At 40.9% G+C, this 24,662-nt stretch overlaps 2 protein-coding genes across 3 annotated transcripts; one reads left to right on the top strand and one right to left on the bottom strand.

Moving 5' to 3' along the window:
- On the top strand, positions 1 to 2,967 carry LOC100183327 (transmembrane protein 120B-A). Its single transcript, XM_002127469.5, has 10 exons — positions 1 to 203; positions 340 to 458; positions 623 to 721; positions 810 to 869; positions 1,120 to 1,305; positions 1,662 to 1,727; positions 1,790 to 1,862; positions 1,935 to 2,016; positions 2,087 to 2,151; positions 2,414 to 2,967. Exons 1-10 carry the CDS (start codon positions 111 to 113, stop codon positions 2,591 to 2,593), a joined length of 1,023 nt encoding a protein of 340 aa, XP_002127505.1. The 5' UTR covers positions 1 to 110; the 3' UTR covers positions 2,594 to 2,967.
- On the bottom strand, positions 2,965 to 23,282 carry LOC100184883 (kin of IRRE-like protein 1). Of its 2 annotated transcripts, none has more exons than XM_002123996.5 (14): positions 23,131 to 23,282; positions 9,610 to 9,812; positions 9,275 to 9,454; positions 8,417 to 8,569; positions 7,902 to 8,030; positions 7,632 to 7,823; positions 7,413 to 7,515; positions 7,065 to 7,219; positions 6,317 to 6,525; positions 5,811 to 5,951; positions 5,385 to 5,628; positions 4,997 to 5,178; positions 4,520 to 4,715; positions 2,965 to 4,190 (listed from the first exon to the last, which is right to left on the bottom strand). In XM_002123996.5, exons 2-14 carry the CDS (start codon positions 9,653 to 9,655, stop codon positions 3,451 to 3,453), a joined length of 2,670 nt encoding a protein of 889 aa, XP_002124032.1. In that variant the 5' UTR covers positions 9,656 to 9,812; positions 23,131 to 23,282; the 3' UTR covers positions 2,965 to 3,450. The 2 variants fall into 2 exon arrangements, with proteins under 2 accessions (XP_002124032.1, XP_018669186.1); XM_018813641.2 differs by having other exon boundaries at positions 2,965 to 4,187.
- Between the last annotated feature and the right edge of the window lie 1,380 nt (positions 23,283 to 24,662).

The following is a 24,662-nucleotide window of genomic DNA, read 5'->3' as shown; positions in this document are numbered from 1 at the left end:
ACTCGTCATACAGGCGCGTAATCAACCGATTACACTTGTGCGTGTGAAACAGTTTTGTTAAAAAGCGCCTTAGTTTCGTGCAGTAATACAACGCAAATCGCTTTAGGAAAATGGAAGTAGCTCAACGCATAGGACAAACTATATCGTTTGAAACTTGCCAAGAAGAATGGAATGCCTTGGCCGGGGACTATGAAAAATGTTTGGTAAGTGTTGTGGAACTAATTCTTGTAATATAAGTTATATTCTATAGCAGAATTGCTATGTCTGTGAAGGTACAAGTGTGTATAGCCTATTGTTCTAACAGTAATCCGATGTACATAACCCCTTTTGTTTTTTTAGGAGAAAAATAAAGAGTATAGAAAAACTGCAGAAAGTTACCATTCTCAACGAAATGCATGTAAATCGCAGATAGATCGACAAATGAAAAAACTAAAAATCTTAAAAGAATCTTTAAAAAAGTAAGATACAAGCTATTCCATGGTAACTCGTAAATAGGGATGAAGTGTATGAAACAGGGCACCTTTACCACTGTTGTTTTCCGGCCATGCAAGAATAAAGCAAGTTACATTTATTTATTTAAGTTACACTTACTTTTAACTATAAAAATTCTATATTTTTGCAGAACTTCTTCTAGCAACGAAAAGAAAGAGCTGCTTGATAAAATTGAAGAAAGAAAACGCTCGCTGGATGAAATGGGAAAATTTCTACCTCGTAAAAATGGGTGAGAAGGTTCATACAGAATTCTCACATGTTCGAATTGTTATATCATAATATAATAGATTAAACTGAATATAAATATATATTTTTAGGTTCTACCTCCGATTAATCGTTGGTCAAGTGAATATGATATTGGACAGTACAGCTGATAAGTAAGTGTATATAATATAGGTTAAAGAAATTGGCATAAAAGCAATTAGAAAATTATTGACATTACTAATTGGCTCAGTAGAAATTTTATGAACGGTTTAGCTTTAGGGAATAGGCCAATCTAGGCCTAAAAGGCATGCCACACAATACTTTACCTATATAAAACACCATAACTATTTTGCCCTACTAAATATTAATCATTAATGGCCTACTGTATGAGAACTACTGTTTTAAATAATCATTTTTTTACAGATTTCGTTACAAGGATGAATATGAGAAATTCAAACTTTACTGCAGTATTACAACTCTCGGATTTGCAGTTGCTCTTGTATTCTTCCTAAACCACCGTGTATTTGATGCGATGTTCTCATTTGTTTTGCTGTGGTATTACTGCACTCTTACTGTCAGAGAGAGTATTCTGATAGTAAATGGTTCCAGGTGGGTAAACATTTCTATAAGATAGCATAGGGGTAATTTAAAGGGTGCAGGGGGTAACATGGTAGCATAGGCGTACCGCGTAACACATAGTATGTGACTTGTTAAATACCAAATTGTGAAACATTATATTTTAGCACGCTATGTTTTAGATTGAAAAGACTTTGACCCTGTCTTAGTTGTCTATGCAAACAAGCAAGGTCAAAGTACATTGAATTCACCACAATAATCAATGAGGTTCCTAATGTTTGCTGAATGAGTTACTACATTTTAACATTGTCACCTCAGATTTTGTTAAAAACGAATTCGGATTGTGACATGTTCTATTTTTTATGCTAATTCTTGAATTTTGTTTCCAGAATAAAAGGCTGGTGGGTCATGCATCATTATGTATCTGTTGCTCTCAGTGGTACAAATGTTATTTGGTAAGTTACAGTGTCTTTTACTGTTATCTCCCATATCTGAAATAACTCTTTTTTTTCTTTAGGGGTGACAATGAGGCATACAGAGAATTCCGGCCAGTTTTAATGACTTTCTCTATTTATCAAAGCTTGGTACAGGTAAATATAAATACATTAACCTCTTTTCCATTGTGTCACAACACTTTTGAATTACATACAATTTTAATACAGGTGATGCAGTATTATTACCAGAGTGGTTGCCTATACAGACTGAGAGCTTTGGGTGAAAGACATGATATGGACTTGACTGTTGGTGAGTGTCAACTGGTGTTCAATCAAAGTTGATGGTCTTTTAAGACTTTAAACATAAAATCTTTTTTCAGAGGGTTTTCAGTCTTGGATGTGGAGAGGTCTTACATTTCTTCTTCCATTCTTGTTCTTTGGGCATGTGAGTGTTTGTAAATGATCACACAATAAAGTGATAGAGTATCTAAACTTAACTAGCTCCTCCATGGAGTGGTTACGGCAGTTATTATAACATGGGTATTGCACGTGGTTGAAACAAATATTGTTAACGTTAAGTATCTTGACCCTAATGACGCCCACAATTGTCTCAGCGTCGAGCCTTGGACCCATAACCTCTGCGCTAGAAGCATGTTTGCTGCACCATTGCAAGTTTTTACTGGATATCTGATTTTTTGTTATTTCAGCTGTGGCAGTTGTACAATGCATACAAGTTGATGACTATAGGAATTAAATACAACTTCAATGAATGGCAAGTCCCTGCTCTGGCCCTTCTTTTCTTTACTCTCTTTTGTGGCAACTTCTTCACTACAATTAACGTGGTGATACAAAAACAAAAGAAGAGAATTAAAACAAAAGAGCAATAAGTTACTTATTTGAGTAAGAAAATGCAATATATTTTCTGTTTTACATACACTTTTCTGTGCATGTTCTAACGCTTTTGTCAATTCTTATCAGGTTTACAATTTTAACCACTGCTGACATTAGGAATCTTAATTTACACAACGTATTTTTTCATCTAAATCCCGTTTTCTTGGAAATTTATATAAAGGCCGTCTGCAGCATTTTGTAATTTAGCATAGAGCGCTATTGTAAACGCAGGGTAAACTAATCGTTGCACTTTTAACATATTGTGAAAACATCTGTATTCCTGTATCATCTTGCCCACAATCATATAATTTTGATCAAAATAATTATAAACTAGTTTTTCTGTAACTAACAAATATATAGTACTTAGTTACTTTTGAGCAATGTTTTTCTTTTATTTGTCTTGCAAAAGAAGTGATATGAACGAAAAAAAGAACTGCTCCCGTGCGCACTGCCAAGCGTTTGCTGGGGAGAGTAAATGAAATTGCATGCGATTTATAAAAAAAAAACGAAGAACGAAAAAAACATGGTCGTAACGAAATGGAGCGGCCTTTAACAGTTTTAGTGCGTGGATGTTCAAAGTCATACAAGATTTGTCAAGTTTTCGCTGCAAAATAATATATTCGGTTCACTCAATAACGAGTGCAATGTGTTTCTCAGCATCCGTTTGTAAATTAACGAATGCAAAGGCACGTCGGTGCAAACCTGTCTCAGACCAAATAAAAATGTTCAAGCTTACTCATACCCTCTCAAATAGAATTGAAATGAAATTGTCAAGAAATGCGATTGGCGTTCTGTCTTGATTGTCTCCAGCACCGCGGACGGACGTCTTCATTATTCGCAGCATTTTTTTTTATTAAACATGCGTCGCCATGCGCGCTGTCAAGGGACGAATGAAATCCGAAGATCTGGACGACTGACTCATACGCGAAGATAAGTTACTCATACGAGTGGAGTTTTCATAAACGTCTGGCCGTAGAGCCATCGGCGTCGCACTGAGCGCAGAGCCGCGCTCGTATTTATCTAAAGACGACTGAGAAGAACCGGTTGCCGGAACGCCATAGTTTCGGTCCGATCCAGTGATCGAGGCGGGGATAGGAGTGGTCCGGTTCCCGCCGACTGACGGCGCGAACGTTGGGGTGGAATCGACGTACGAGTACATGTTGGTGTACGGTACAGCGGCTGGGTAGAAGTCTCCGCTTGTTGGCGCCATGGAGTAGGGGTTTACCAGTGGAGCAGTAACGTCAGAAAACTTGCGCTGGACGTAACGAACCGGGGGTGGGGAGAGGCGTTCACCCATAGCGCTTACTGAGCGTAAAGCAGATACAGGCTGGGATAGAGTGGTCGGGTCGTATGGTCCTTGGTCGATTGCATATCTGCCTGGAGACTGCGTTCTCGCTGGGTAGTCCTGGTACGAGATAGTAGCGTATCTCGGTCCTAGGTCGTTCGAATATGCTTGTTGTGGTGGGGGCACACCGGTAGTAAACGGTTGTGGATATGCGCTGTATGAATTCACAGTAGCTGGGCTCTTGGCAGGCGATGATGAGGTCATGGAAAGTTTTGCAGGATTTTCCCCTCGGTTCCATGAGTTTGCTTCTGCGTGAAGGAAAAATGAGTCAAACGGAAAAGGTGAGATTGTCGAGCGGTATAATGACGTCACTGTGGCGTTTTTGACAAAAATGCATTTCCCTTTTTTTATGATGTACTTTGCTCTTACTAATTTAACTAAAAATCTCTTTAAAAATTATAAAAAATATATTAAATAAAACAACGAAGAGAAGGGAATCAACAGCAAAACAACAGTCGTTAAAATACGCTATGGATAGACAGTGTAGGGAAAAAAACATCAGTTAAAATGCGTCTCTGACCCAAAATATCTATAAACGTTCGATGGTTTAATAAAGCACAGCGTTCGGGTCCTTTACCTTCTGTGTGATATCCGTCGTCTTGCCCAGAGGTTGGGGTAGGATTCGTGTCGTCGGATTCAGTTACTGATGACGCAGGTGCGCCACCATGCGACGAGAGTGATGAGCGAACGTTGTACTGTCCCATCTGTTCAGTGTGGTTGATAGGAATCGTCTCGTCTCGATTGTAAGCTTTCTCAGAGACTCTTGTGTTTTGCTGAAAATAGAGAATGATAGTTCAGAGCAGGAATATTGGTAATTTTGTAGCATTTGTATATTATCACATTAGCAAAAATAATATGTATAAATATATGGTAACTCGTAATCGGGCACGTGGTGTATAAAACAGAACACCGATGTTATAACAGCTGTCGTTGCACCGCCGCGCGAGGGTAAACAAGTTACATTCATTTATTCCTCTTACACAACCAATTCACGGACCCAAATCAACAATTTAAACTCCAAATTGACACATAAATAACATTCACTTCTACTTACCCTAACGATGGGAGATCCGCTTGTGCTCTGATCTTCTTTATCAAAGTTTGTCGACTTTCGTTGTCTCCTAGATCTCGCGCAATGAATCATGATGACGATAAATATGATGATCAGAAAGACTCCTCCAATCGCTCCTCCGATAGCAACCCCCAACATCATGACATCATCAGCTCCACTTGTATCTAAGACGGAAAAAAAAAGTTTTAAAAAATCCGTTTTAAAACATATTTTTTGGCAATGATCATTCTACATTACAATTACCTGGCGAGATGTTTAGGCCGGCAAAAAAAAACGCAAAAATGACCCAATATTGCTTTGTGTATTATGTTCTTAATATGGATGTTAGATAGGTTTATATTAGCCGTTAATAATTAACGTTACAACTTACCTTCTTCTAACGTTATAAGCAAAGCGCTCTCCCCATAACTATTGGTTGCTGTGCATGTGTAAGACACCAGATCCTCTTTGCGCATCTTAGCAATGCTTAGTCTAGCGAATGTGTCTCCTGTTTGGAAAATACCCCGATATTTGACGTCATTGGTAGTGACGTCAGATGCGACGGTCCCGTGTGACGTCACGGAGGCGTTACCGAGAAGAGTGTAGCTCACGCCTTTGACTGACCACGTCCATTTCTGCGAAGAAAAAGATTTTTGTTTCAAATTCCGACAAAAACTTTTTTGTTGTTGTGAATTCCAACATTTTTTTTATTTTGTTGGAAATTCCAACATACATTTTTGTTGTTGCAAATTTCGACTAAAAACATTTATGTTGCAAAACCCGACAAGAACTTTTAACAGGAAACGTGAGGACTTACCACTGTCTGCATTCCTGGTCGACTCCACAGCGCGCAGTTAACAACGCCCTCCTCACCCATGCTGACGTATTGAGTGTCAGAGCTGTCGAATATGGGAGGACCTCGTACTGTTAATCGTGACGTCATCTTTGCGTCACCAACCTGAGTGAATGGAATCGTTAAATTCAAGTGACAACTGACAACTATACGAGTTTGATTTACGAAAGCGTTATGCACAACTTTTGTTAACATTTTTCCGCATTGGTTACTTTTTCAAAAAAGAAGGTTACAAATATAGTAGGGTAGGGTAATATGAAACAAGTTTCACTATTTTCTTGTCCTATTTAGTGGTAAACAAAGAATAATTATAGAAATATATAACCGTAGACCCGCGACTGTAAAAAACGCTGTCAATTGTTCAAAACACGACCATGAAATATGGGATTTTGTTGCTAACGGTATCCAATTTTACCCCACAGTACCTATACAATATATATACTTATCAGTTTATAACATATCTAACTTACATTTTCAGCGTCTGCATAGCAAGTGTAGGATCCCGAATCCGACTGAGTAACATGGTATAACTGAAGTTGTTGCCCACTTCCCACCACTTCGCCGTTACGTAGCCATCGAACCGAAGGTGCAGGGTTCGATTCCCACTCGCAGCGAAGAGTGACGTTCCCACCAACCTCTGACGTTATTTCATCGGTGCCGTTTATGAATACAGGAGCATCTAAGAACAATTTGAAACATTAGATTTTTTAGTATCAATACAAATGTAAAAGCATTGTGGGCGTATGTCTTACAGAAGACACTTAACGGTATTAGTGTATTTAGAAAATACAGACTGAACCGCAGCTCTGTCCATACCAATCTGTTACGCTTCGGTAAAAGCGTATTTCTGTATGACGCACATAAATTAAAGCGTATCAATGCCATTTAATCAGTTATAAGCGGGGTTGCAGATAGTAGGATGGGGAAAGATGGGACACCTTCGGCGCATAATATACGAATATCCTGATCGTGTTTTAAACAGTTAACAACGGTCTATGGGAGTTTTAAGCATATAGTTTTATAATTCTTTGAATGTTCCTTGTTTACTACCACATTGGACGAGAAAATAGAGTTAAAATGTGTCCCAACTTCCCCCACCCTACTATACCAATCTGCATTACAAATAATTTCAAACGGTATTCGCTCCAACCCAGTAGTCCTTATTAGCTATTTATTTAAACTGTAACCTATACGTTAAATACTGTAATACAAACTTACATAAGACTTCCAATGCGACATCGCTTCGGTCCGAGTCCCCGGCCTCGTTAGTAGCCACGCAACTAATAGTGGTTCGGTGGGAAGCCTTATCAACTGTACCAAGGTGGAATTTTTGCAATGTTTCACCACTTTGCAGCTCACCGTTGATGTACCATCTGGAACGTATCAATAAGCTAGTTAAAAAAATAGTGTTGCTTTATGTTTCAAAAAAATCTTTAGTGTTTCTTTATTTAAAAAAACTGATTGTTTTTAGAGCTTTTTTTTAAAAACTTGGTATTTTTTTAATTTTGACATTTTTTAGGCACGCCTTTATGGTATAAGTCCGCCTCTATGTGACGTAACACTTACTTGTATGACGTCACAGGAGGATCTGCTTCAGCTAAGCACTCTGCAGTAACTATATCATGTTCATGCACCGCATCTGGTAATGTAGCTGTCACCACTGGCGGTTCTGTAAGTAGAAAAAATTAAACCTACTGAATTTCTGAAAATGGCTACTCATGTTCAATATCAGTGTTTAAACTACGATAGATTTTATACTTGCAATAGATAGTAGTATATCCTCACCCAATATATTAAGTCGCATCATTTTTCGACCAGCTTCGTCAGCAGGAAGTACGTCACTCGTCATCACGCATGCGTAAGTTGCGTCCACGTCATCCGGTCTTGGCGTGATGCGTAAGGTTGATGTTGTGTTGAACACCATGGCTACGGGGCCGGTGATGCCATTCGTGACGTCATCGGTTATTTCAATCCCGTCTAAGAAAAAAATGAAATATTTTATAACATGAATACATAATATCCCATATTTCTTAATCGGATTAGTAATTGACTTACTTCGGTACCAGTGTAGCTGGGCCGCTGGTTTTCCACCAAACGCTCGGCAAGAAATCTCATTCTCTCTGTTGGCTATTACGTTCATTCTCATATCCACTAAACTGTCGATCTCAGGGCCGGTGGGTGGGACTATAAAGAAAACGGTTTAGGCTATCTATTTTATATTAAGGCCCGACAGCATGGCAAGCCATGTTTTTTTTAGATTTAGGCCGGGGTTGGCCTATTCCTCCAAGGTTTAGGTTGGGATAACTGATATCATAATCCTACAGCAAACACGAACAGATTTTCGTGTGTACTCTACAATATGGCTGTTTATTTAAAGCCGGTTCCGAGGCACAGTGAATAAGTATGCATACCCTTTGCCCCATATAGTATATCATATACTATATAGGGCTATACGTTTATATTCACTTTTTTTAAAAAACAAGAAATCAGTAAAATGCCAGTGAATTAGTCACAAAAGTCTAAACGCCCATTTAGTTCTTTTGTTTTATAAAGAGTGTGTCAAAATATACCTTGTACAGTGACTCTGGCAGTCTTCGAACCCAGTCTGTGCTTTGTTACTTGACACTGGTACCCACATTCGTCCTCCATGGCGCTAACATTTCGAATTAACAAGTTATATTCTCCAATAGATACGTCGCCAACCATAGAGTAACGTTCCCAGTCTGTAAATAAGGAAAGAGTTTTAAAAAAATAAAAAATAGCGATTTTTGGCTTAAAAGGATATGTGCCGGAATTGTACATAAAACATTGCCCAACACTTTCAACTGTCGTTTTTATACATTTAACTTGAATAGCTATGGGAGTGACTTCCTTTTTCGACCTTGTCTAGAGAGAATGACGTATTTTGAGATGATTAAAGAGAATGCCTGCCGTTCGGGTGTGAATTCGGCCTTCCCGTATTTAATTGCTGGCTTTTGCGGTCGTCTCCGGTTAAAGGAAACCTACCTCCACTAAGGATGTTTAACTACGGTTCAAGCATTTGAGGAATTTAGCTTTTTGGCGGATTTTGTCCAAAAAACGTATGCGAGAATCGGCGTGGTTAATTGTGGCGATTCTTAATTGGCGCTATGGCGATAATAGGGCGAATGGTTTAAGCTGCTTCGGTCACGAACGAGACAAGATTGTCAGTTTGACCGTGACGCGTGAAAGGAAATACGTCAAGTGGTCTGCTAACCCCAATTACGGAGTTGGTACACAATAAGGTAGTTGAAGATTGGACGTCGTAAGGTTGTTATCAAATCTAAGTGGACAGCGAACAAAGGCTGATTTATCACTATCCTACCGCAGTAGATTTAAATTAACGTTAAAGCGGCAATCTTAAGTGAATTTTTGTCTAAAGATATATTTTAATAAAGTAATAAACTTACTCGGTAAATCTCTTTCATATCCGAGCGCGAATCCATCTTTCATCCATAATACTGGTCGTTCCTCGTCCGATGCTAGCATTTCCACCACACACCGCAATGTGACGTCATCGCCCTGACGTACGGTGACGTCAGAGGGGTCTTCCACTATGACAGGGTCCATGCTTGCGCATAGGACTTCAGCTGTACATAAAAATACCATGAATAAATAGATCGTATTAATAACGCAGACATGGCTCTGTTTACGATGTATGCTGGCAGTTAATATACGTTTAAGTGTAATTTATCTGTCAATCGCTTATTAAAGTTATAAATATGAACCAATTTAAAGCTATTACCTGTCAAACACGTCAAGAGAGCTGGTATTAACCAATTTTTCCCCATCTTATACGAGACACTAGTCGTTTGATCCTTTGGCCGCTCCCACCTTGGAATGTATTACAGTATACACCGGTTTATGACGTAAATCCTCTTGTTTCTTGACAGTTTTTCGGAATTTTAAATATTTTTACAAAAATATGACAGTAAGGTCGCCTAGCACCTGAACAAAAAAAGTTTTTATTGAAAGATATCCCTCAATCTGTTGGCAAGCCTCCTGCTTACGGTCGACGGACATAAAGTTAAATAGACAAGCGCTGCAGGTGCGCTGTACTGCCGGGGTCCGCTTTAATTTCAATCTGCGAAACCGGCGATGCAGAAACGCAATGACACCCTTGCTTTCCTGGCCTACGCTGCCAAGTCACGCCACGCGCAAGCAAAGGGGTATATAGGTAATCCTGCGCGACTAAACTACATCTGATTGTGTTTACGGCCGGAACATCGGTGTCTGTACGGCCTAAGCTCGCTTTCCTGTACTCCACGCCCGGTTGCGCTGAATGCTATGGTCAATTACAGTGTGCTGTTGTACTGGGCTTAAACGGGCGAAAATCTAGTCATGATTTGGCACGATAAGAAGGCGAAATTACGCTTAATAACACGGTTTGACCAGGCATAGAATCTATAAGACACATCGTTCGACGATTATATTCAACCTTTTATATATGTAACTAGGTCGCTATATTCAATTGGGTTGTAAACTATCTGGGAATATGAGTTTAAACGTCGTCTGAATACACAAGAAAACCGGGGCGTCCACACCCAGTTCTTGCGACTGCCTGCTACGCTAAAGGAACCTTATTACTGCTTAAACAAAAATCGCTTCTCTTTGTCGTCCTAGGTTAAAAATTAACCTGGTATACACACACTGCTGACCGATTTGACGCGATAGGCGGACTCGTAACTTTAACGGAACTCATTGAGGAGTTTAATGAATTACAGAGCCCAGGTATGACGCGGGGTTGTTCAAACAAGTTACTTCTTCAAGCGACGACGCGCCGGGCAAACATAAATCGCCTACGCTGTAATTCTGTGTCATGCTGAATGCGGTTTCTCTGTTCTAACTTGCCCTGTACACCTGCAGATTCCAGTTGAGTGGTATCATTTCCTCGTCACCCGATGTGCTCTGGCGAGCGCGCTACCCATACTATGTGTGCTCAGCCATTAGCGTATTTTCGGACTGAAGGTATATGTGAAACTTGTCAGCCAACACATTGAAACCTCCGTCTTTTCCTGATCGGGCGTACCCTGACGTCACGGAGCGAGCTGTCCCGTAAGAAATACCACACGCATCTGAGAAGTGAAGGAATAAGACCTAGATATCGCTTCTGCCAAGTAACCGTCACGTCTCTGGTCAGTTACGATGCATGGCCACTTAACAACTTGTCACTGAGGGACTGCCATTGTTCTGGTCCTCGTGCCGCATCTTGGCTTTCATTGCGCCCTGGCTCTGATACAGCGTGCAAACAACTAACACAACAACAACCGAAAATCTGAGCTCATCTTATCTCCTAGTGAATAGTTTTCTGCTTACGTTCTGAAACAAAGCGATTTTGGCGCACGTTTCAACAGGTGAAGTGTGAACGGCCGAAAATTCTCGTACGTGCTTCCACAACAGAGCGTCGTGCTTAGTTAGCGACTAATCTGCGAGAAATCTTCACATCCAGCTTACACTGTTGGTAGATGTCACCTTTGTTTACGTAATTAATGGTGCGTAAGCGATTTAAGCGACCGCGAGATGCTTTCCTTGGTTATTACTCATTTTCCCATGCCCTGCTTAAAATGACCTCCCGTTACATATACATATGTCAGTGTGTATTGAAAGCTTATCTCTTCGTTCCCATCGACATTTTAAAGCGAAAATACTATTACTACTACCTGTCGCGTGATAAGGAAACCTGGAGGCGCGTTCGTTCAGCGAACGAATTCGGAACTATGCGGGTTCTGGGGCTATCTATAGCACCTGGGGGAATACTTTGCAGTGGAGTTCGGTTACTAGATTAGGGCTTGATTGTAAGCGGGTAGCAGCTACGCGTGGCTGGGCTAGGAAGTACCACTTGGCCCGGTGATGCATTGGGGTGAATAAGTGGGCGGAAATTGAATGCGTGTCGGTCGTAGCGTAGAAGTTTAAGCACGCGTTACGAAATTTTGGGGTGAGCTTCCTGGGGCAAGTGGTTCTGTTTGTGGCTATGAATCATATGTTTTTTGAGTCTTGATGACGATTAAAGCAGGAGAAATACGCAACCTCTTAAGGGGTCGGTTATACCAACAACTACCCTAAGCAGATCAGTATGAACCCCATGTCGGTGGAGCATGAAACAAGTCTATACCCGATGAGCGATGAACAGTGTTGGGGTGAGATCACCTTAATCCAGCCACGCGACAAATAAAGCCAATTCGGGGCCCGTTTCTGGGGCGTTACGGTCTGCTGGTTTTCAGACGTGTGTGAAAACAAAGCGGATCAGACGAATGATTCAACGACAATTGAAAGCACTTAATTGTGAAGGCGAATTTTTTTGGTTTTTGATATTTTCTTCAGTTGAAACTTGAAAAACCGCAGCGCCAGTCTTAATTTGAGACTCTTGAATCAACAGTCTGGTTTGAAGTATGGCTATTGAGTATTGACTTTGAAAGTATCGTATTATTATCTACGACACTGCACGTTTTAAACTTTTAGCGTGAAACACGAAAACTACGAAATAAACACCTCTTAACCAATCTTCAATAAAACGGGTCTCGTTCTATTCATATAGAAGCGGCATACAAAGACTTTGTTTCCATTAAAGCGTTTTGATTTTTGTTGGTTCGCGTTCAAGCGAAAACTCTAAACACATATCGTCGCGAAGACAGCATCGTTCAACGCTACTGGTGTGATTGCTGTTCGGCATGTGCCCAAGTTTTCGACAGTATATATAGGTTAAGGTAGCATGATTGATCGAAGTACGGCTTTTTAAAGCTCGGTAAGCGCATTTGGCTCAACCCTACGAGCGGATAATCCATAGATATAGGTGGCGGGCGTCTTCCGTCGGATTCTAAGGCGGATAGATTAGTTGAATCAGGTATATCGAGTTATTGACCAAGTTCGAAACTGAAAGGCTACAGTTGCGACTGAAAATCTAAAAATATACGCCCGAGTACTGTACTAGCAAACACTTATATGAGCGTGTTTGGATATTATAATTGCGACATTCCAGCAATCGTACATACGTTGTGCGTTTTGATGCGGTGGTAATGGTATGCGACTGGCGAGTCAATGTGAAAAGCTATAAATTCTTGACCCATTACATAGAGATGTGATACCACTGGTACGAGGCACATAAACCTGTCATTAGAAAACTAACCACTACTCCTCCAAACTTGCAAGCTCTTTGGCGAGTATCTGATTACGCAGCCTCTAATCTTAGAATTCAAGTTTACCCAGCTATCTGGGATTAAAGCTCACACTGACTGCTGCTTTGCTGGCGAAACAAAACACCTGGATCCGTGTATAGATTTCCGGACGCTTGCTCGGTATAGTGGTCGAGTTATCAAGTAACCAGACATCACTAAAAACCGTCACCGTTCACAACAGTAAAGACAAGACGACGGTAGAGTGGGACAAAGGCGTGGGGGTCCGTGAGAAACGATATGAGATTCGTAGAGTTTGTTAAACTCCCTTTCACTGGGGGTGGCGGGTTAAGTTTCAGCTCTTGTGATTGTTAACTTGTTCCGTTTGCACTCGGAACAATGCAAGTGTTGGAGAGGTGCCGCTAGTTTGAGCGATCTGTAAGCGAGGTCCCTGCCATGCGGACAATACACGATTAAACGAAACCAAACAAGTCGATTATTCGGTCGGTTGGATTGAATAGGCGCTCACCAGCCGTCGTTTGTTTGCTAGAACAACGGGTTCTCGTAGCTGATGGAAATTGCGACGAGTAAACCGCAAATTCGCGGGCGCGTTGTGTAGATACGGGCTACGGAATGGACATAAAAGGTGAGGCTGCATTCCGAGAACTTGTTACTACTTAGCACTGCCATTAAGTGAATTCCTGTTGGAGAGGGACTTTTTTTCTGGTGAATGCTTGCCCTGTTAACAGTAACCTACTACAGCGGCTTTTCAAAGACTTTAGAAAACAATAAACAACAGAGTTTTCGCTCTAACTGAATGCACAGCAACACGTAAAGTCAGGTCTTCCATTGTAAATCTGCCCATGCAACCGCATTGCTATTTTCCAATACCCTTCTACAAGCAAACGAGATTCGAGTCATTAATCTCGCCATTAGCGGTCCTTGCTAGTGTTAAATGACAGTCACGGTGATCGTAAACCGATTACTGGCTCGTTTGTCGTCGTGGTTTCAGCTCGGAAAGCACCATCGATTGTCGATATACACTCGGGGCTTGAGAACATGTTCGCAATCAGGTCCTTAATAAGTCAGAACAATAAATACGATCGGAGTTCGACTCCGCGACACGGATCGAGTTATTAGTTTGCGATTGCGAGCGGTAAACGACGTCCAACGGTCAATAATCCAGTTAACACTACAACTGTTATATGGTGATCGGCGCAATGACATAATACGTTAAGACTTTAGCGTTACTCGACCAAGCTGGTTCGCCAAGATGGCCCTAGGCTTCTTTATCTGTCACCTAATGTCATAAGAGAGCGGCTGATCGCCTCGTCTTCTTTTAGGCGGAACGCATCAATTTGCCCGTTATCTGGAACCAAAGGCTACGATGATTGAGATCGGTCCTTAATGCAGTTAATTCTTATGGTGATTTCGCTAATGTGTCAGTTTCCTTTAAGAAGCAACATCACACGAAGAAAACATTGATCGGAAAGACATATACGCCTCGTTCGTCAGCCGTACGTCGCCCAACGCCATGGTTATGATAGAGATTATGATACACGGTCACATTAATGACCGTTACACAAGCGCACGTAACAACTTAGTATGATGGATAGAAGTGCACTGTCATATTCTTTTAGCACAGCCCAACGAATGCTATATTTATCTGATAAGTCTGTGGTGACATGCTGTATAAAAGACCACCTAAAGTATAATTTTACAAAGCCTACAGTGAACTACATGTTTACTATACATGGTTCTCGGTGCTGCAGTGGTCTGAAAGCTTTCGGGTGAAAATAACGCGCGAATGTTTGGGGGGAAACGGACCGTGCTATACCAAAAACAACAGCGACTCACGCACTCGGCTTTTGTGGTCCATGGCCGTCGCAAAATAACACAAACAACGGAGACGAGTTCGTTTAGTTGTCTCTTATCCTTGGCACTCCCGTTTTCAATTAGGTCTTGGAGAATTTGCCGAAACTATAACTGAAAACGTTTATTGCGCGCATGAATTATGTATACTGAGCCATGTATACCCGTTGCCATTCTGAATTATCAACAGTTTCTGTTGTGTGAGGCAGTTAACAAAAGATATAACGGATACGGCCACACAGGGCTAAAAAATTATCGTTATAATATTCTAAAGTCCTACAAAGAGCATACGGTGCGTGAAAACACATAAAGAAAATATCCTGGTCGCGTCTGGGGTCCGAGACTTTGGTTTCTATTGTTAAATGATTTCACGGCTCTTCTAAACATAACATCCCGCTTTATTTCATTAATCTACCCTTTCTTAGGCGTCGAAATAGCGGATTCATCGACTTAGATATATATCGCAGTGATATACGAATCAATATAGGCCGTGGATAAGCGACAGTGGGTAAGACCGAAAGCGACACTCCCATGATTGCGGAAATTTAATTAATATTTATCATCGCTGTAATTTCGTATAGCGTTTCTGATTCCGTGTTTTATTTAATTTTGTTTATTCGCGTCGTTTTCCCAGCCAAAAATGCGCAAGTTGTCATTAGGATGTTAAGACGACAGTTAACGCTTCGAGTGACAAGTCAAACAATCTAGCTGTCATTCATTGCTAAATGCATTACGGGGATCCATTAGACAACTGTGTCGACCGCCCACATCGGTGGAGTCGGGTGTTTATGCGGGAAACCGGCGCGTAAAATTCGGCGCTAAACAATCATAAACGTCGAGGTAAACTGGTCATGCGATAAGGGCACCTGTGTGACAGTATACAATGCGAATATTTACCGTAAAAGACAACTGTTTACACATATAATAAACCTACCCACTTTCGCTTATTCTCAACGGTACTGTTATACGCTCCAAGCTAATAGTAATAGACCAACCATACAACTGCGTTATTCATAGCTCTTGGAATAAGGCTTCCTTATCTTAAATAGGTAGGAGAGACCTGAATACATTACGGTATCTACGATAATCATATTACTGGCCCATTACCCTCACCTTACTAGATTAACTTGCAATTTACACAGATAGAAACTAAGCGAAAACTGATCTGTTTACTTGTCTGTCCTAGACTTGTAGTGATACGGGGATAGGTCACCTAAGTTAGAAAATCCAATTTGTAAACATCGACCTCGTCCCCGGGAATTTATACTTCGGATAAAAACTAGTTTCGAGCCGAGTTCGGTCTGCTGTCCTTCCTGTGCGTAATAATTCCTGAACCAGGAGATACCGGGCGAAACTACGGCGGAAACGGGCTCTCGACTTGCTGAGGTGTGACATGGCTACGAAGATCACATGGACTGGCGAACGCGGCGCGAAAAAGGCGTTTGGTATCTTCTAATGACCGCGCCAGACGATGCTTCCATCGACAAGGCAAATACACGAGATATGGATCTTCTTCTAAATGAACATGGCGCTCGTGCCAAGATGCTTATGATAATTACGTCACACGGCGAAAGTTTTCGTGATGCATTTGCGTGATTCGACTGTTTACGACTCCTTGTATCGCACGGCCGACTGCGGCCAGTGGAGCTGCAATGCCGGCTTTTGTATCAAATGACAAAAAAGAACTGTAAATATGTTATGCAGGTGAATTTGCTTTTTTGCTTTTGAACCAAGCCGTCCCACTGAGTTTGAAACTGCGGTGAAACGAGGTAGAGGGCGAGACAATAGATCGGGCTGAAGGGAAAGCGCTACTTCAGTTCTCGTGTGGCTTATCCTTGCTAACAAGCAATTAGTAAACAGAGAACGGTTGATCCTTGCCCGCGCGGCTGAAATTGGACAACAGCCGCACTGTGAACGTATAGCGTTTGTTTGTTGCTTTGCTCAGGGTGCCGTCGGCGCATTGGAGAGAAATCTTCGCCACTTTGTAAGTAATAAATATGCAAGATGAGGCGATAGGGTGTAGCGGCGGATTAGCTATACCGTGCGAGAAGCAATGTATAGTTTGCACAACAAGCAATGCGAATTCGCGACGCGTATTGAGAAAGGAGTTTTGCGGTTGGATTATTGCAACACGCGATAACCGGACAGAGAGTGAAAAGATATATCTTCCCGGCTTTAATCTCGCGGGAGCGCAGGACAAATTACAAGACAAATCAACTTGACTGAGGATGGGAGATTCCTTCTTATCGTCCAGGGAACACGCCTTAGCGCTATAAATATTTGATGCAGCACGCCGGCGTCGGAATGTTATCGAGACGGTTGGAATAATACCCTAGTCGCCGAAGCCCATGTTAGCTGTTAGGTAAACATACGGTGTTGCAACGGTGGGTCAAATTTGCGACTGAACGCTCGCTTGTCTCCGATCGTTTGTTTTGATTCCCGATATTGCGGCTCTTTGGGGCAGGGAAATGGCTGCTAAATCCTTGTACGACCTGCGTAAGAGGATCTGTTGGCGCCGGCCACTTTCAGGTGCATGTTTTTGTCGCGTAATAGTATGGCCGGATCACCAACAATTAAAGGCCTAAAAGAGACGAGGTAATTACTGGTACATATCGTCTGCTTTGTAAATTTTGGTCGCTGTCTAGATGCGAGCTGCTACGAGTGAGCGTGCGTGGAATACAGACCAAAAGCGTGTTTCCTAATAATATTAAACCAAATTTCACTTCATATTAGCATATAAGAACTTTTCAACAGATAAACGTCAAACCAGCGCCTGATTATTACAGTAGCAATACAAAACTTATTTTTAATGGATATTTTAAACGTAAAAAAACGTAGTCTTTTTTAGCTATGGTAATGTGGACCGCAATGAAGTGCTTAACAAAGCGATTTAAGCGACCGCGTAGACCTCGCCAATACATGAGGAAGTATACACAAGAGTGACCGCAAATTAATTAGGAACTGGTGAGACACACTGCTCGCTAGCTTTCGGTAACACGCGATTAATTACAGATCACGACGTAGCGTTGATCAGATAACGAAAAGTTTTTCATTTATCTGCCTGCCAAGAGAAAACACGGAAAATGTATTAGCTGGCGTACGCCGCTCGCTCGTAGCCTTCGAGCGTAAGTCAATTAAAAGCGAAAATCGATCAAATAATTAAAGAGAATTTAATGGCGCGGCTTGAGAAAACGTCGCCGCAACGCCAACGGTCTTTGAAAATAACTACATAGAAAAGTGGTGTGTATATATTCATAGGCGAACAAACATACAGGTACCTTTGTACAGTTCTTGAAAAGTTTAAATTAGTTTTTAAATCGTTTTTACCATTTTAATATATATACGCGGTAAGGTTTATGACTCATTGCAAAAAAATGGTTTGAAGCTTAAAATAGCGGTTTTGACGAATCGAATGGTGGTGCTTTTAAATCGGCGGTTTATTCAATACACACATCGAGCTTTTTCCTTTAAAATAAGATTTAAATAGAAATGGATCCACACTTCTCGTTACGTAAAATTTTACTCAAAATATGGGTTACATAATGTTGAATACTCGGTTGACAAAAAACGTTTTTTGTTTAATTTTTAACGTAGTATTAAGATAATGGGTCCAAAACCCAGTCAAGAAAAGCAGAACGCACATAATCGAAGTGGTGCTATTTGTCATTCTTCTGACGTTTTGTCGATTTCTCGTGCGTAAGCCATTAAATATTATTTCGTTAAAAGTCGTGTATTTGAAGCGGAATAATTGACCTCGTCAATGAACATGGCCGCTTTCATTAAATGTCGGTTCGAATACTGAATATGAAAGCCAGCTCGGGATTTAATTTGTTTTTAAAAATAGGGTCGGGCGAGGCGGGCACAAGATCTAATGCTGGGTCAAGGGTTGACATTCGATACGTTATTGCGTTTGTGGTGCTGTCTGTACATGTATGTATGCGGCGGTAAGTTAGGAGTGTGACGGTCCAGTTATATTTAGAGGCCTTGTTGTCCCGTGATACAATATATAGGGCTAGCTATAACGATTCTAACGAATATGGGTAACTGCTTCGTATTTACCATGTATTCTCAAAATTCATATACATTTTGACGGTACACTTTTTGTGTAAGCTTTCCGAGACGTTTGTGTTTATAATGTTTTAAACGAAAACATAAATAGAATATTTTTTAATCTTTCTAGAAAAATCTCCGCGACTGTCTGCCTTGTAATTTAGTAGCAAAACATGATGTTCATGACAAAGTAGGTAGTCGTGTTAGCATGGTGTATAATTAAGTGCCATACCTAGATAAACTGTTTACATACCGGTAAATTTTAGGTCAAACATTATAGTTAATGTATATAAATAATACCGAAGGATTTTATAAACACGTTATTCATGTACGTTTTATAATAAAGAGTGAAGGATTATAGTAACATGCGACGCGGAAACTGTACCAGACAGTTCTATACGATATTGATGCATTGGCGCTATGCAGATGACACCAGTGTAGAAGCAAATGGGCCGTTGGGACGACAGGCTTTGGACACTTAATGCAAAGTGACGTGATAGAGGGTATTGTGACGGCATGATAAGCTAAGCAGGATGATTTCGAAATAACGAACGGAAACCGCAAGTCAATTATGAACACTGGAAGCTGATCAAGCAAAACATATTAATGAAGTATGGCTGACAACTGTGGCATGAGTTTGTTAAAGTGGGAGATGGGTATATGATATCTTTGTGATTTAAATGCCTGCGGTGGAAAAACCGCGGTTTAACAAGCGGGTCGCTACGAATTTGGATGGCAGGGTGGAAACGAGGACGATTTGCGGTGGGAATTGGAGTAAACTGGGCAACAACTGCTTAGTGTGTGTTGTGTATAAGTGAAGCTAACTAAGCATCCGGAGGTAAACAAATATAAATGCAGTCTTGTATACGCAGCCAACCCCGTTTATAATTCCTATCAGCCAAATCGTGTTTTTACGTTCCGATTAGGCCGTTATAGTAGTGTTTATAGGTTGCAGTAAGATGCATCTTATAGAAATATATCATCACACAACAGAGCAATTTGATTGATTAAATAGGGAAATGGCTGCGTAGTTGACTAGTGCCACTGGTCTAGTGGTGTCCATATTTTCGAAATACGCATCCATCCGTACACCTAGATCACTTCACACTGCTGGTGTAAAAAATCGAGCTGCGGCGCGGACCGAGCGTTTTGGAATTAATACGATGTAACCTGGGCTGACACATCACTGTTTGAATCAATAATGCAAGTACAAAGCGATGAACCGAAACTTGTGGTGGTGGGAAACTGGTATAAACAAGTCTAAACTGGCACTGAATACTTGGCACAACTGTATATAGACACCACGGCCACCGGTGAAATGCCATAATTTGGCATGCTCAGTTCGGTTGGTTGGCCATAATTTAAAAAAGGTAGATTGTTTTTCATATCAGTGATCGCTCAAACCACCTGTTCCTAAAAATAGCCACATGCGCGCAATTCAGGCGGAATCCAGGTTGTACGAAGGAGCAATATACGTCCATCTGCTTAAACCACACGGTTGAGGTGGGTGCGACGATGCCAGCCCTGTCACTGCCGGTAAATTGGTTGGTTCTGCGGTTGGGATGACAGAGTGCGGTTAAAGAGTTCACCGACGGCAATTATTGTTGCAAAGTTAACGCAGCGGTCTTGTAAAGACACGGAATTCCAAATATACGAATTTTTGTAGGCTAAAAAAAAAATTGCACAGCTAAATATTGTTTTCATTTTTTGGTAGAAAAAAAATCCATACTACGAAGAATTTTAGGCTCAAATCCGGCAAGATAAACTATAAAAGATAAGTAACATATAATCTCCTTATAGGTGATACACGCGATTTTCATTAAGCTTCAAATATTTTCAGATCAGCGTCAGTTTACAGTCGGAAGTCGTTTCTTAATTAATTTGTAAGGGACTAACGTTAATTGTTTTGCGCTATTTTAGATTAAATTGCTATAAACGAAAAGACGAACGGTTCCATGAACCTTATTGTTGTATATAGGTTTGTGTGTACACAATGTAAGTGATTTTCCTCATACATACAATGTATAGGAGACAAAAGATTTGTTTCAACACGAAAGATTAACGCTTCGGACATTTTTCGGGCGGATTTTGTGCGTTTGACGTCGAAAAGGCTCGCTGGGCGTTTATTTTCGCTTGTTTTTTAATTGCATGGCTTAAACTGCAAGAAAGCGTTGGACCTGAACGCTGTGGTTTAATCCATGACTAATCTTGTTTCGTGGTGCAAGGATCAAAGAGACTGGCCGAGGTTCGCTTGCTTTGCACCGCAATGCGGCTGCGTTTGCTGGATTAAGACTCGTTTAACCCACGTTTCTTGGCTTGCATTCTAGCGAAGAAGATCTTTAGGAAGATTACTTGAAGGTGCATGCAACAGCCAATAGCTGGTGCTGCAAATGCCGAATAAGATTTTAACAAAAATGATTTTTTTTCATATTTGACCGTTTTTTTAATGTTGTAGTTCTTTTACCATTACTGTGCAATTTTTAATGGAAAATAAAAAAGGAGAACAATACATATTTTGACTAGTCTATAGTAAAAAAATAAACATTATACAAAAATAGGAATTCTAAAACAAATAGAAACGCCCTAAAAACTTACAAACTACGATGCGGACCGGCATAGCGTGAAGGAGTCAGTTCGTGAGTCATTCTGATTGTTTTTCGTTACGCATTCACTTCGTTTTAAATTTCGAAAAGGGAAATAGAAAAAACCGTTCACGCACCAGAAATATCAACACAGCGAAAAAGCATTCCACACCTTACACACCTACATTAGGAATGGGTTGGAATAAAAAACGACGATACGATAGGGTCAAATGGCATGAAGCCGCCAACGGTTTGCCAAAAAGCAATTAATCTCGATCGAACAAAGAGAAGACCGCGTCTTCCACGTACGTTGGGTTTAATTCGCTTCAACCTGAGCGTGAAAGGCCGCGCCCATGGTCAGCTAGTTTAAACTGGTTATGTCCGGTAAAAAGGAACCCCATGTCGTTCCTTATGCAAACTCGAAAGTGGTGAATTTTGACACGGTGTTCTGATGCGTCATTCGGCTTGTATATATTAGGACATTGTTGGGCGGTGTGTTTCGACGGGGAGAAAGGCAGATACAGCGACGATAACGCGGGAACCGATTACTGTTGTGTTAAAATCAATGGGGTATATTGTAGTATTGTACGCTACCACGTAACGACACTGCTTATGATGACATTACGCACGTGAGAACGAGTTGAGCGTATAACCAAGTTAAACAAACCGGGTAGGCTATGGCGCCATCCGTACATGATATATTAGTGTTTATGGGGAGGGGAAACCGGTACTTGTATAACTATAGAAACAAACGTGTGGAAAGCTATGACAGATAGCGTGTTACATCAACATTTGTAGTGGATGGTAAGTAAACATTACTACGACTGTGAGAAAATAAAATTTCGGTAAACTCAAGCGAAGGTATAAAAATTCCACGCGTGATACACTTATTATCAAGCAATTAAACGCCGCTTACCAAAACACAAAGGGCCACAGCGTGGTGTGGATAAAAAAGAGCGGCGTTTGGGGCGACATTAACCTCCATAGTAACGGGTGCGCTTTGTGCTGGCTCGATTTTTCGCGCTGTTAATTCTATTGTTGGACTGCACAAACAGGTCACTGTGTAACCGGCAACGCTGTAAACGCCGCTACAATTTGACTACATCGCTCCCCCATGACCGGTGGCAATCGATGAAGTTTCGCTTCCTGGCAAAACTACATCACCGATACGTCAGTGGTCTTACACTTTTTCCGATACGATTCGATCGCAATGTAATACTAATAACATGGCTCGGAAGTTACAAAAATTAAAAAAACAACAGGAAAAACTTAGATTTACATTAAAAAAAACGATTAGGGACAAAACTTATCTGGCAGCCTGCTGCACTTTAGAGTGTGAGAATTTGCCATAATTGCATTAAGTTAAAATTTAAATTCACCACATCAACAAATTGGATTATACTCTTCTCTCGTATAAACATTTAAGGTTCTCTCCGGGTAAAATCCCATTAACGATTAACCTAGACTTTTCCGCATATTGAAGGCGAAAAACGGAAGAAAAACGAATGGCTTTACGTCAATAAAGGGCAACTTTACAGTCATCCTTTACCACCATACCGATTATAAAACGAGGTACTCAATAAATCGATTCTCAAGGTACGAAGAAACAACGTTTTATCATGGCCACGGTAACTTATATCAACGTAAACTTACTTGGCCTAACGCATGGACGCTTCTCTCTTGCTAACTTCTTCCGTGGAGCCGACTTGAAAATTAACAAAATCCTTGGACTTTGGCTTTTATAGCACCTGTTAGACCGCAGTTTAACCGCAAATGCCTAAATTTTTGGCCAAAAAAGCAGTTTCAAAACCGAACCTAAAATGCACAAAATAGGTAAAAATTGTAGACAGAAAAAGGAAAAGGCAGCTTACAGAAGTTGCCGCAATTGCGACCTTGAAAGACAAATAGGCTAACCGGCTTCCTGCACACTGACAGTTTAGAAACGAATAGTTTGGCAATGTCAGCCCAAAATTCTATAGGTGTATACATCTGTGAGCTGATATTTTTATAACTTTAAATAAAATAAAACCTTAAAGTAATAGATACGTTCAGTAAATTAATTGTTTTTCCGGTCACTGATGCACCTCTAATCTCTTAAACCAGCAAACAAAACCCCTTGACCTGCGAACCCTAGAAAACTGAGGCGCCGTGGACGGGTGGAGCCGCTTGCGGTCTGAGAGTTTAAAAATACTTGAACCAATTAGTAAGACATATTGTTGTGAACCCTGGATTACCTAGACGATACGGAAACTGCATTATAGACTCCTTTCCGCCAGGTTGCGCGCCTGTCATGTACTCAGGTCATAACTTGCTATATCTGAGGTTTGGTATTTAGCTAACTGCCACAAGCTTATTCATCAAAAGACCGAACTCGCACACGCTGAACGCTGCCATTGAAAACGTCGGGCGTAGATAGTGCGGCTGATAGCCAGAACAGAACACAAACCATACACGCTGCTACACTTAGCATTCTAGCGCCTACTTCGCTCGAAGAGGCGAGTGGGGAAGGACGCATGGAGATTTACGAGCGGCGATAAATTTTACGAAGTCGTTCCAGCAGCAACGACTAATTGGTCATCGTTCCGGCACGGCGAGTGACAATAGGTCGATCATCGGTGGCGGCAACATAGAACTGAGCAAATAGGACTTCGTAACAAATCATTGACGATCGTCGCTACTATACACCGGGGCCGGAATGTGTTATTGCGGGGAATAGGGGATCAAACGGCGGGCAGTGATTATACGCGTAACAGCCGTAAAATAAGCAATAGAAATACAAACAAAATTGCGGTGGTAATAAAACGAATGTAAACGTGTCGCGAATATATTAGAATAGATTCCTGGTTATTTCAAAGCAAGCCACGTCGCCGTGAAAGACTGAATCTTAGAATTTGATCGCTTCCAATAAAATAAACAATCTATGTACGTGTTTACATCACCTAAAAAGGAGGATCACATTCGTGGTCCAAGATATAATTACTTTATTTTTTCCCGAAGTATTTTATCCAGTTAAAACTTCTTTTTAAATAAATGTGTATTTATCATCGCCGGAAAACAATATTCGTTATAAAACACGGGGGTTCTGTTTCATAAATTTCGTGCCCGATTATAAGATATACATGTAACTTTGTGGTTAATTTTTTGTAACTTGTGGCTGACAATGTATACAGAATATATTATACATA

Source organism: Ciona intestinalis, chromosome 10 (genome assembly GCF_000224145.3).
Source record: "Ciona intestinalis chromosome 10, KH, whole genome shotgun sequence".
Classification (NCBI taxonomy): domain Eukaryota; kingdom Metazoa; phylum Chordata; class Ascidiacea; order Phlebobranchia; family Cionidae; genus Ciona; species Ciona intestinalis.
Note: the sequence above shows the minus strand (reverse complement) of the source record. Positions and strands in the feature narration are given on the sequence as shown.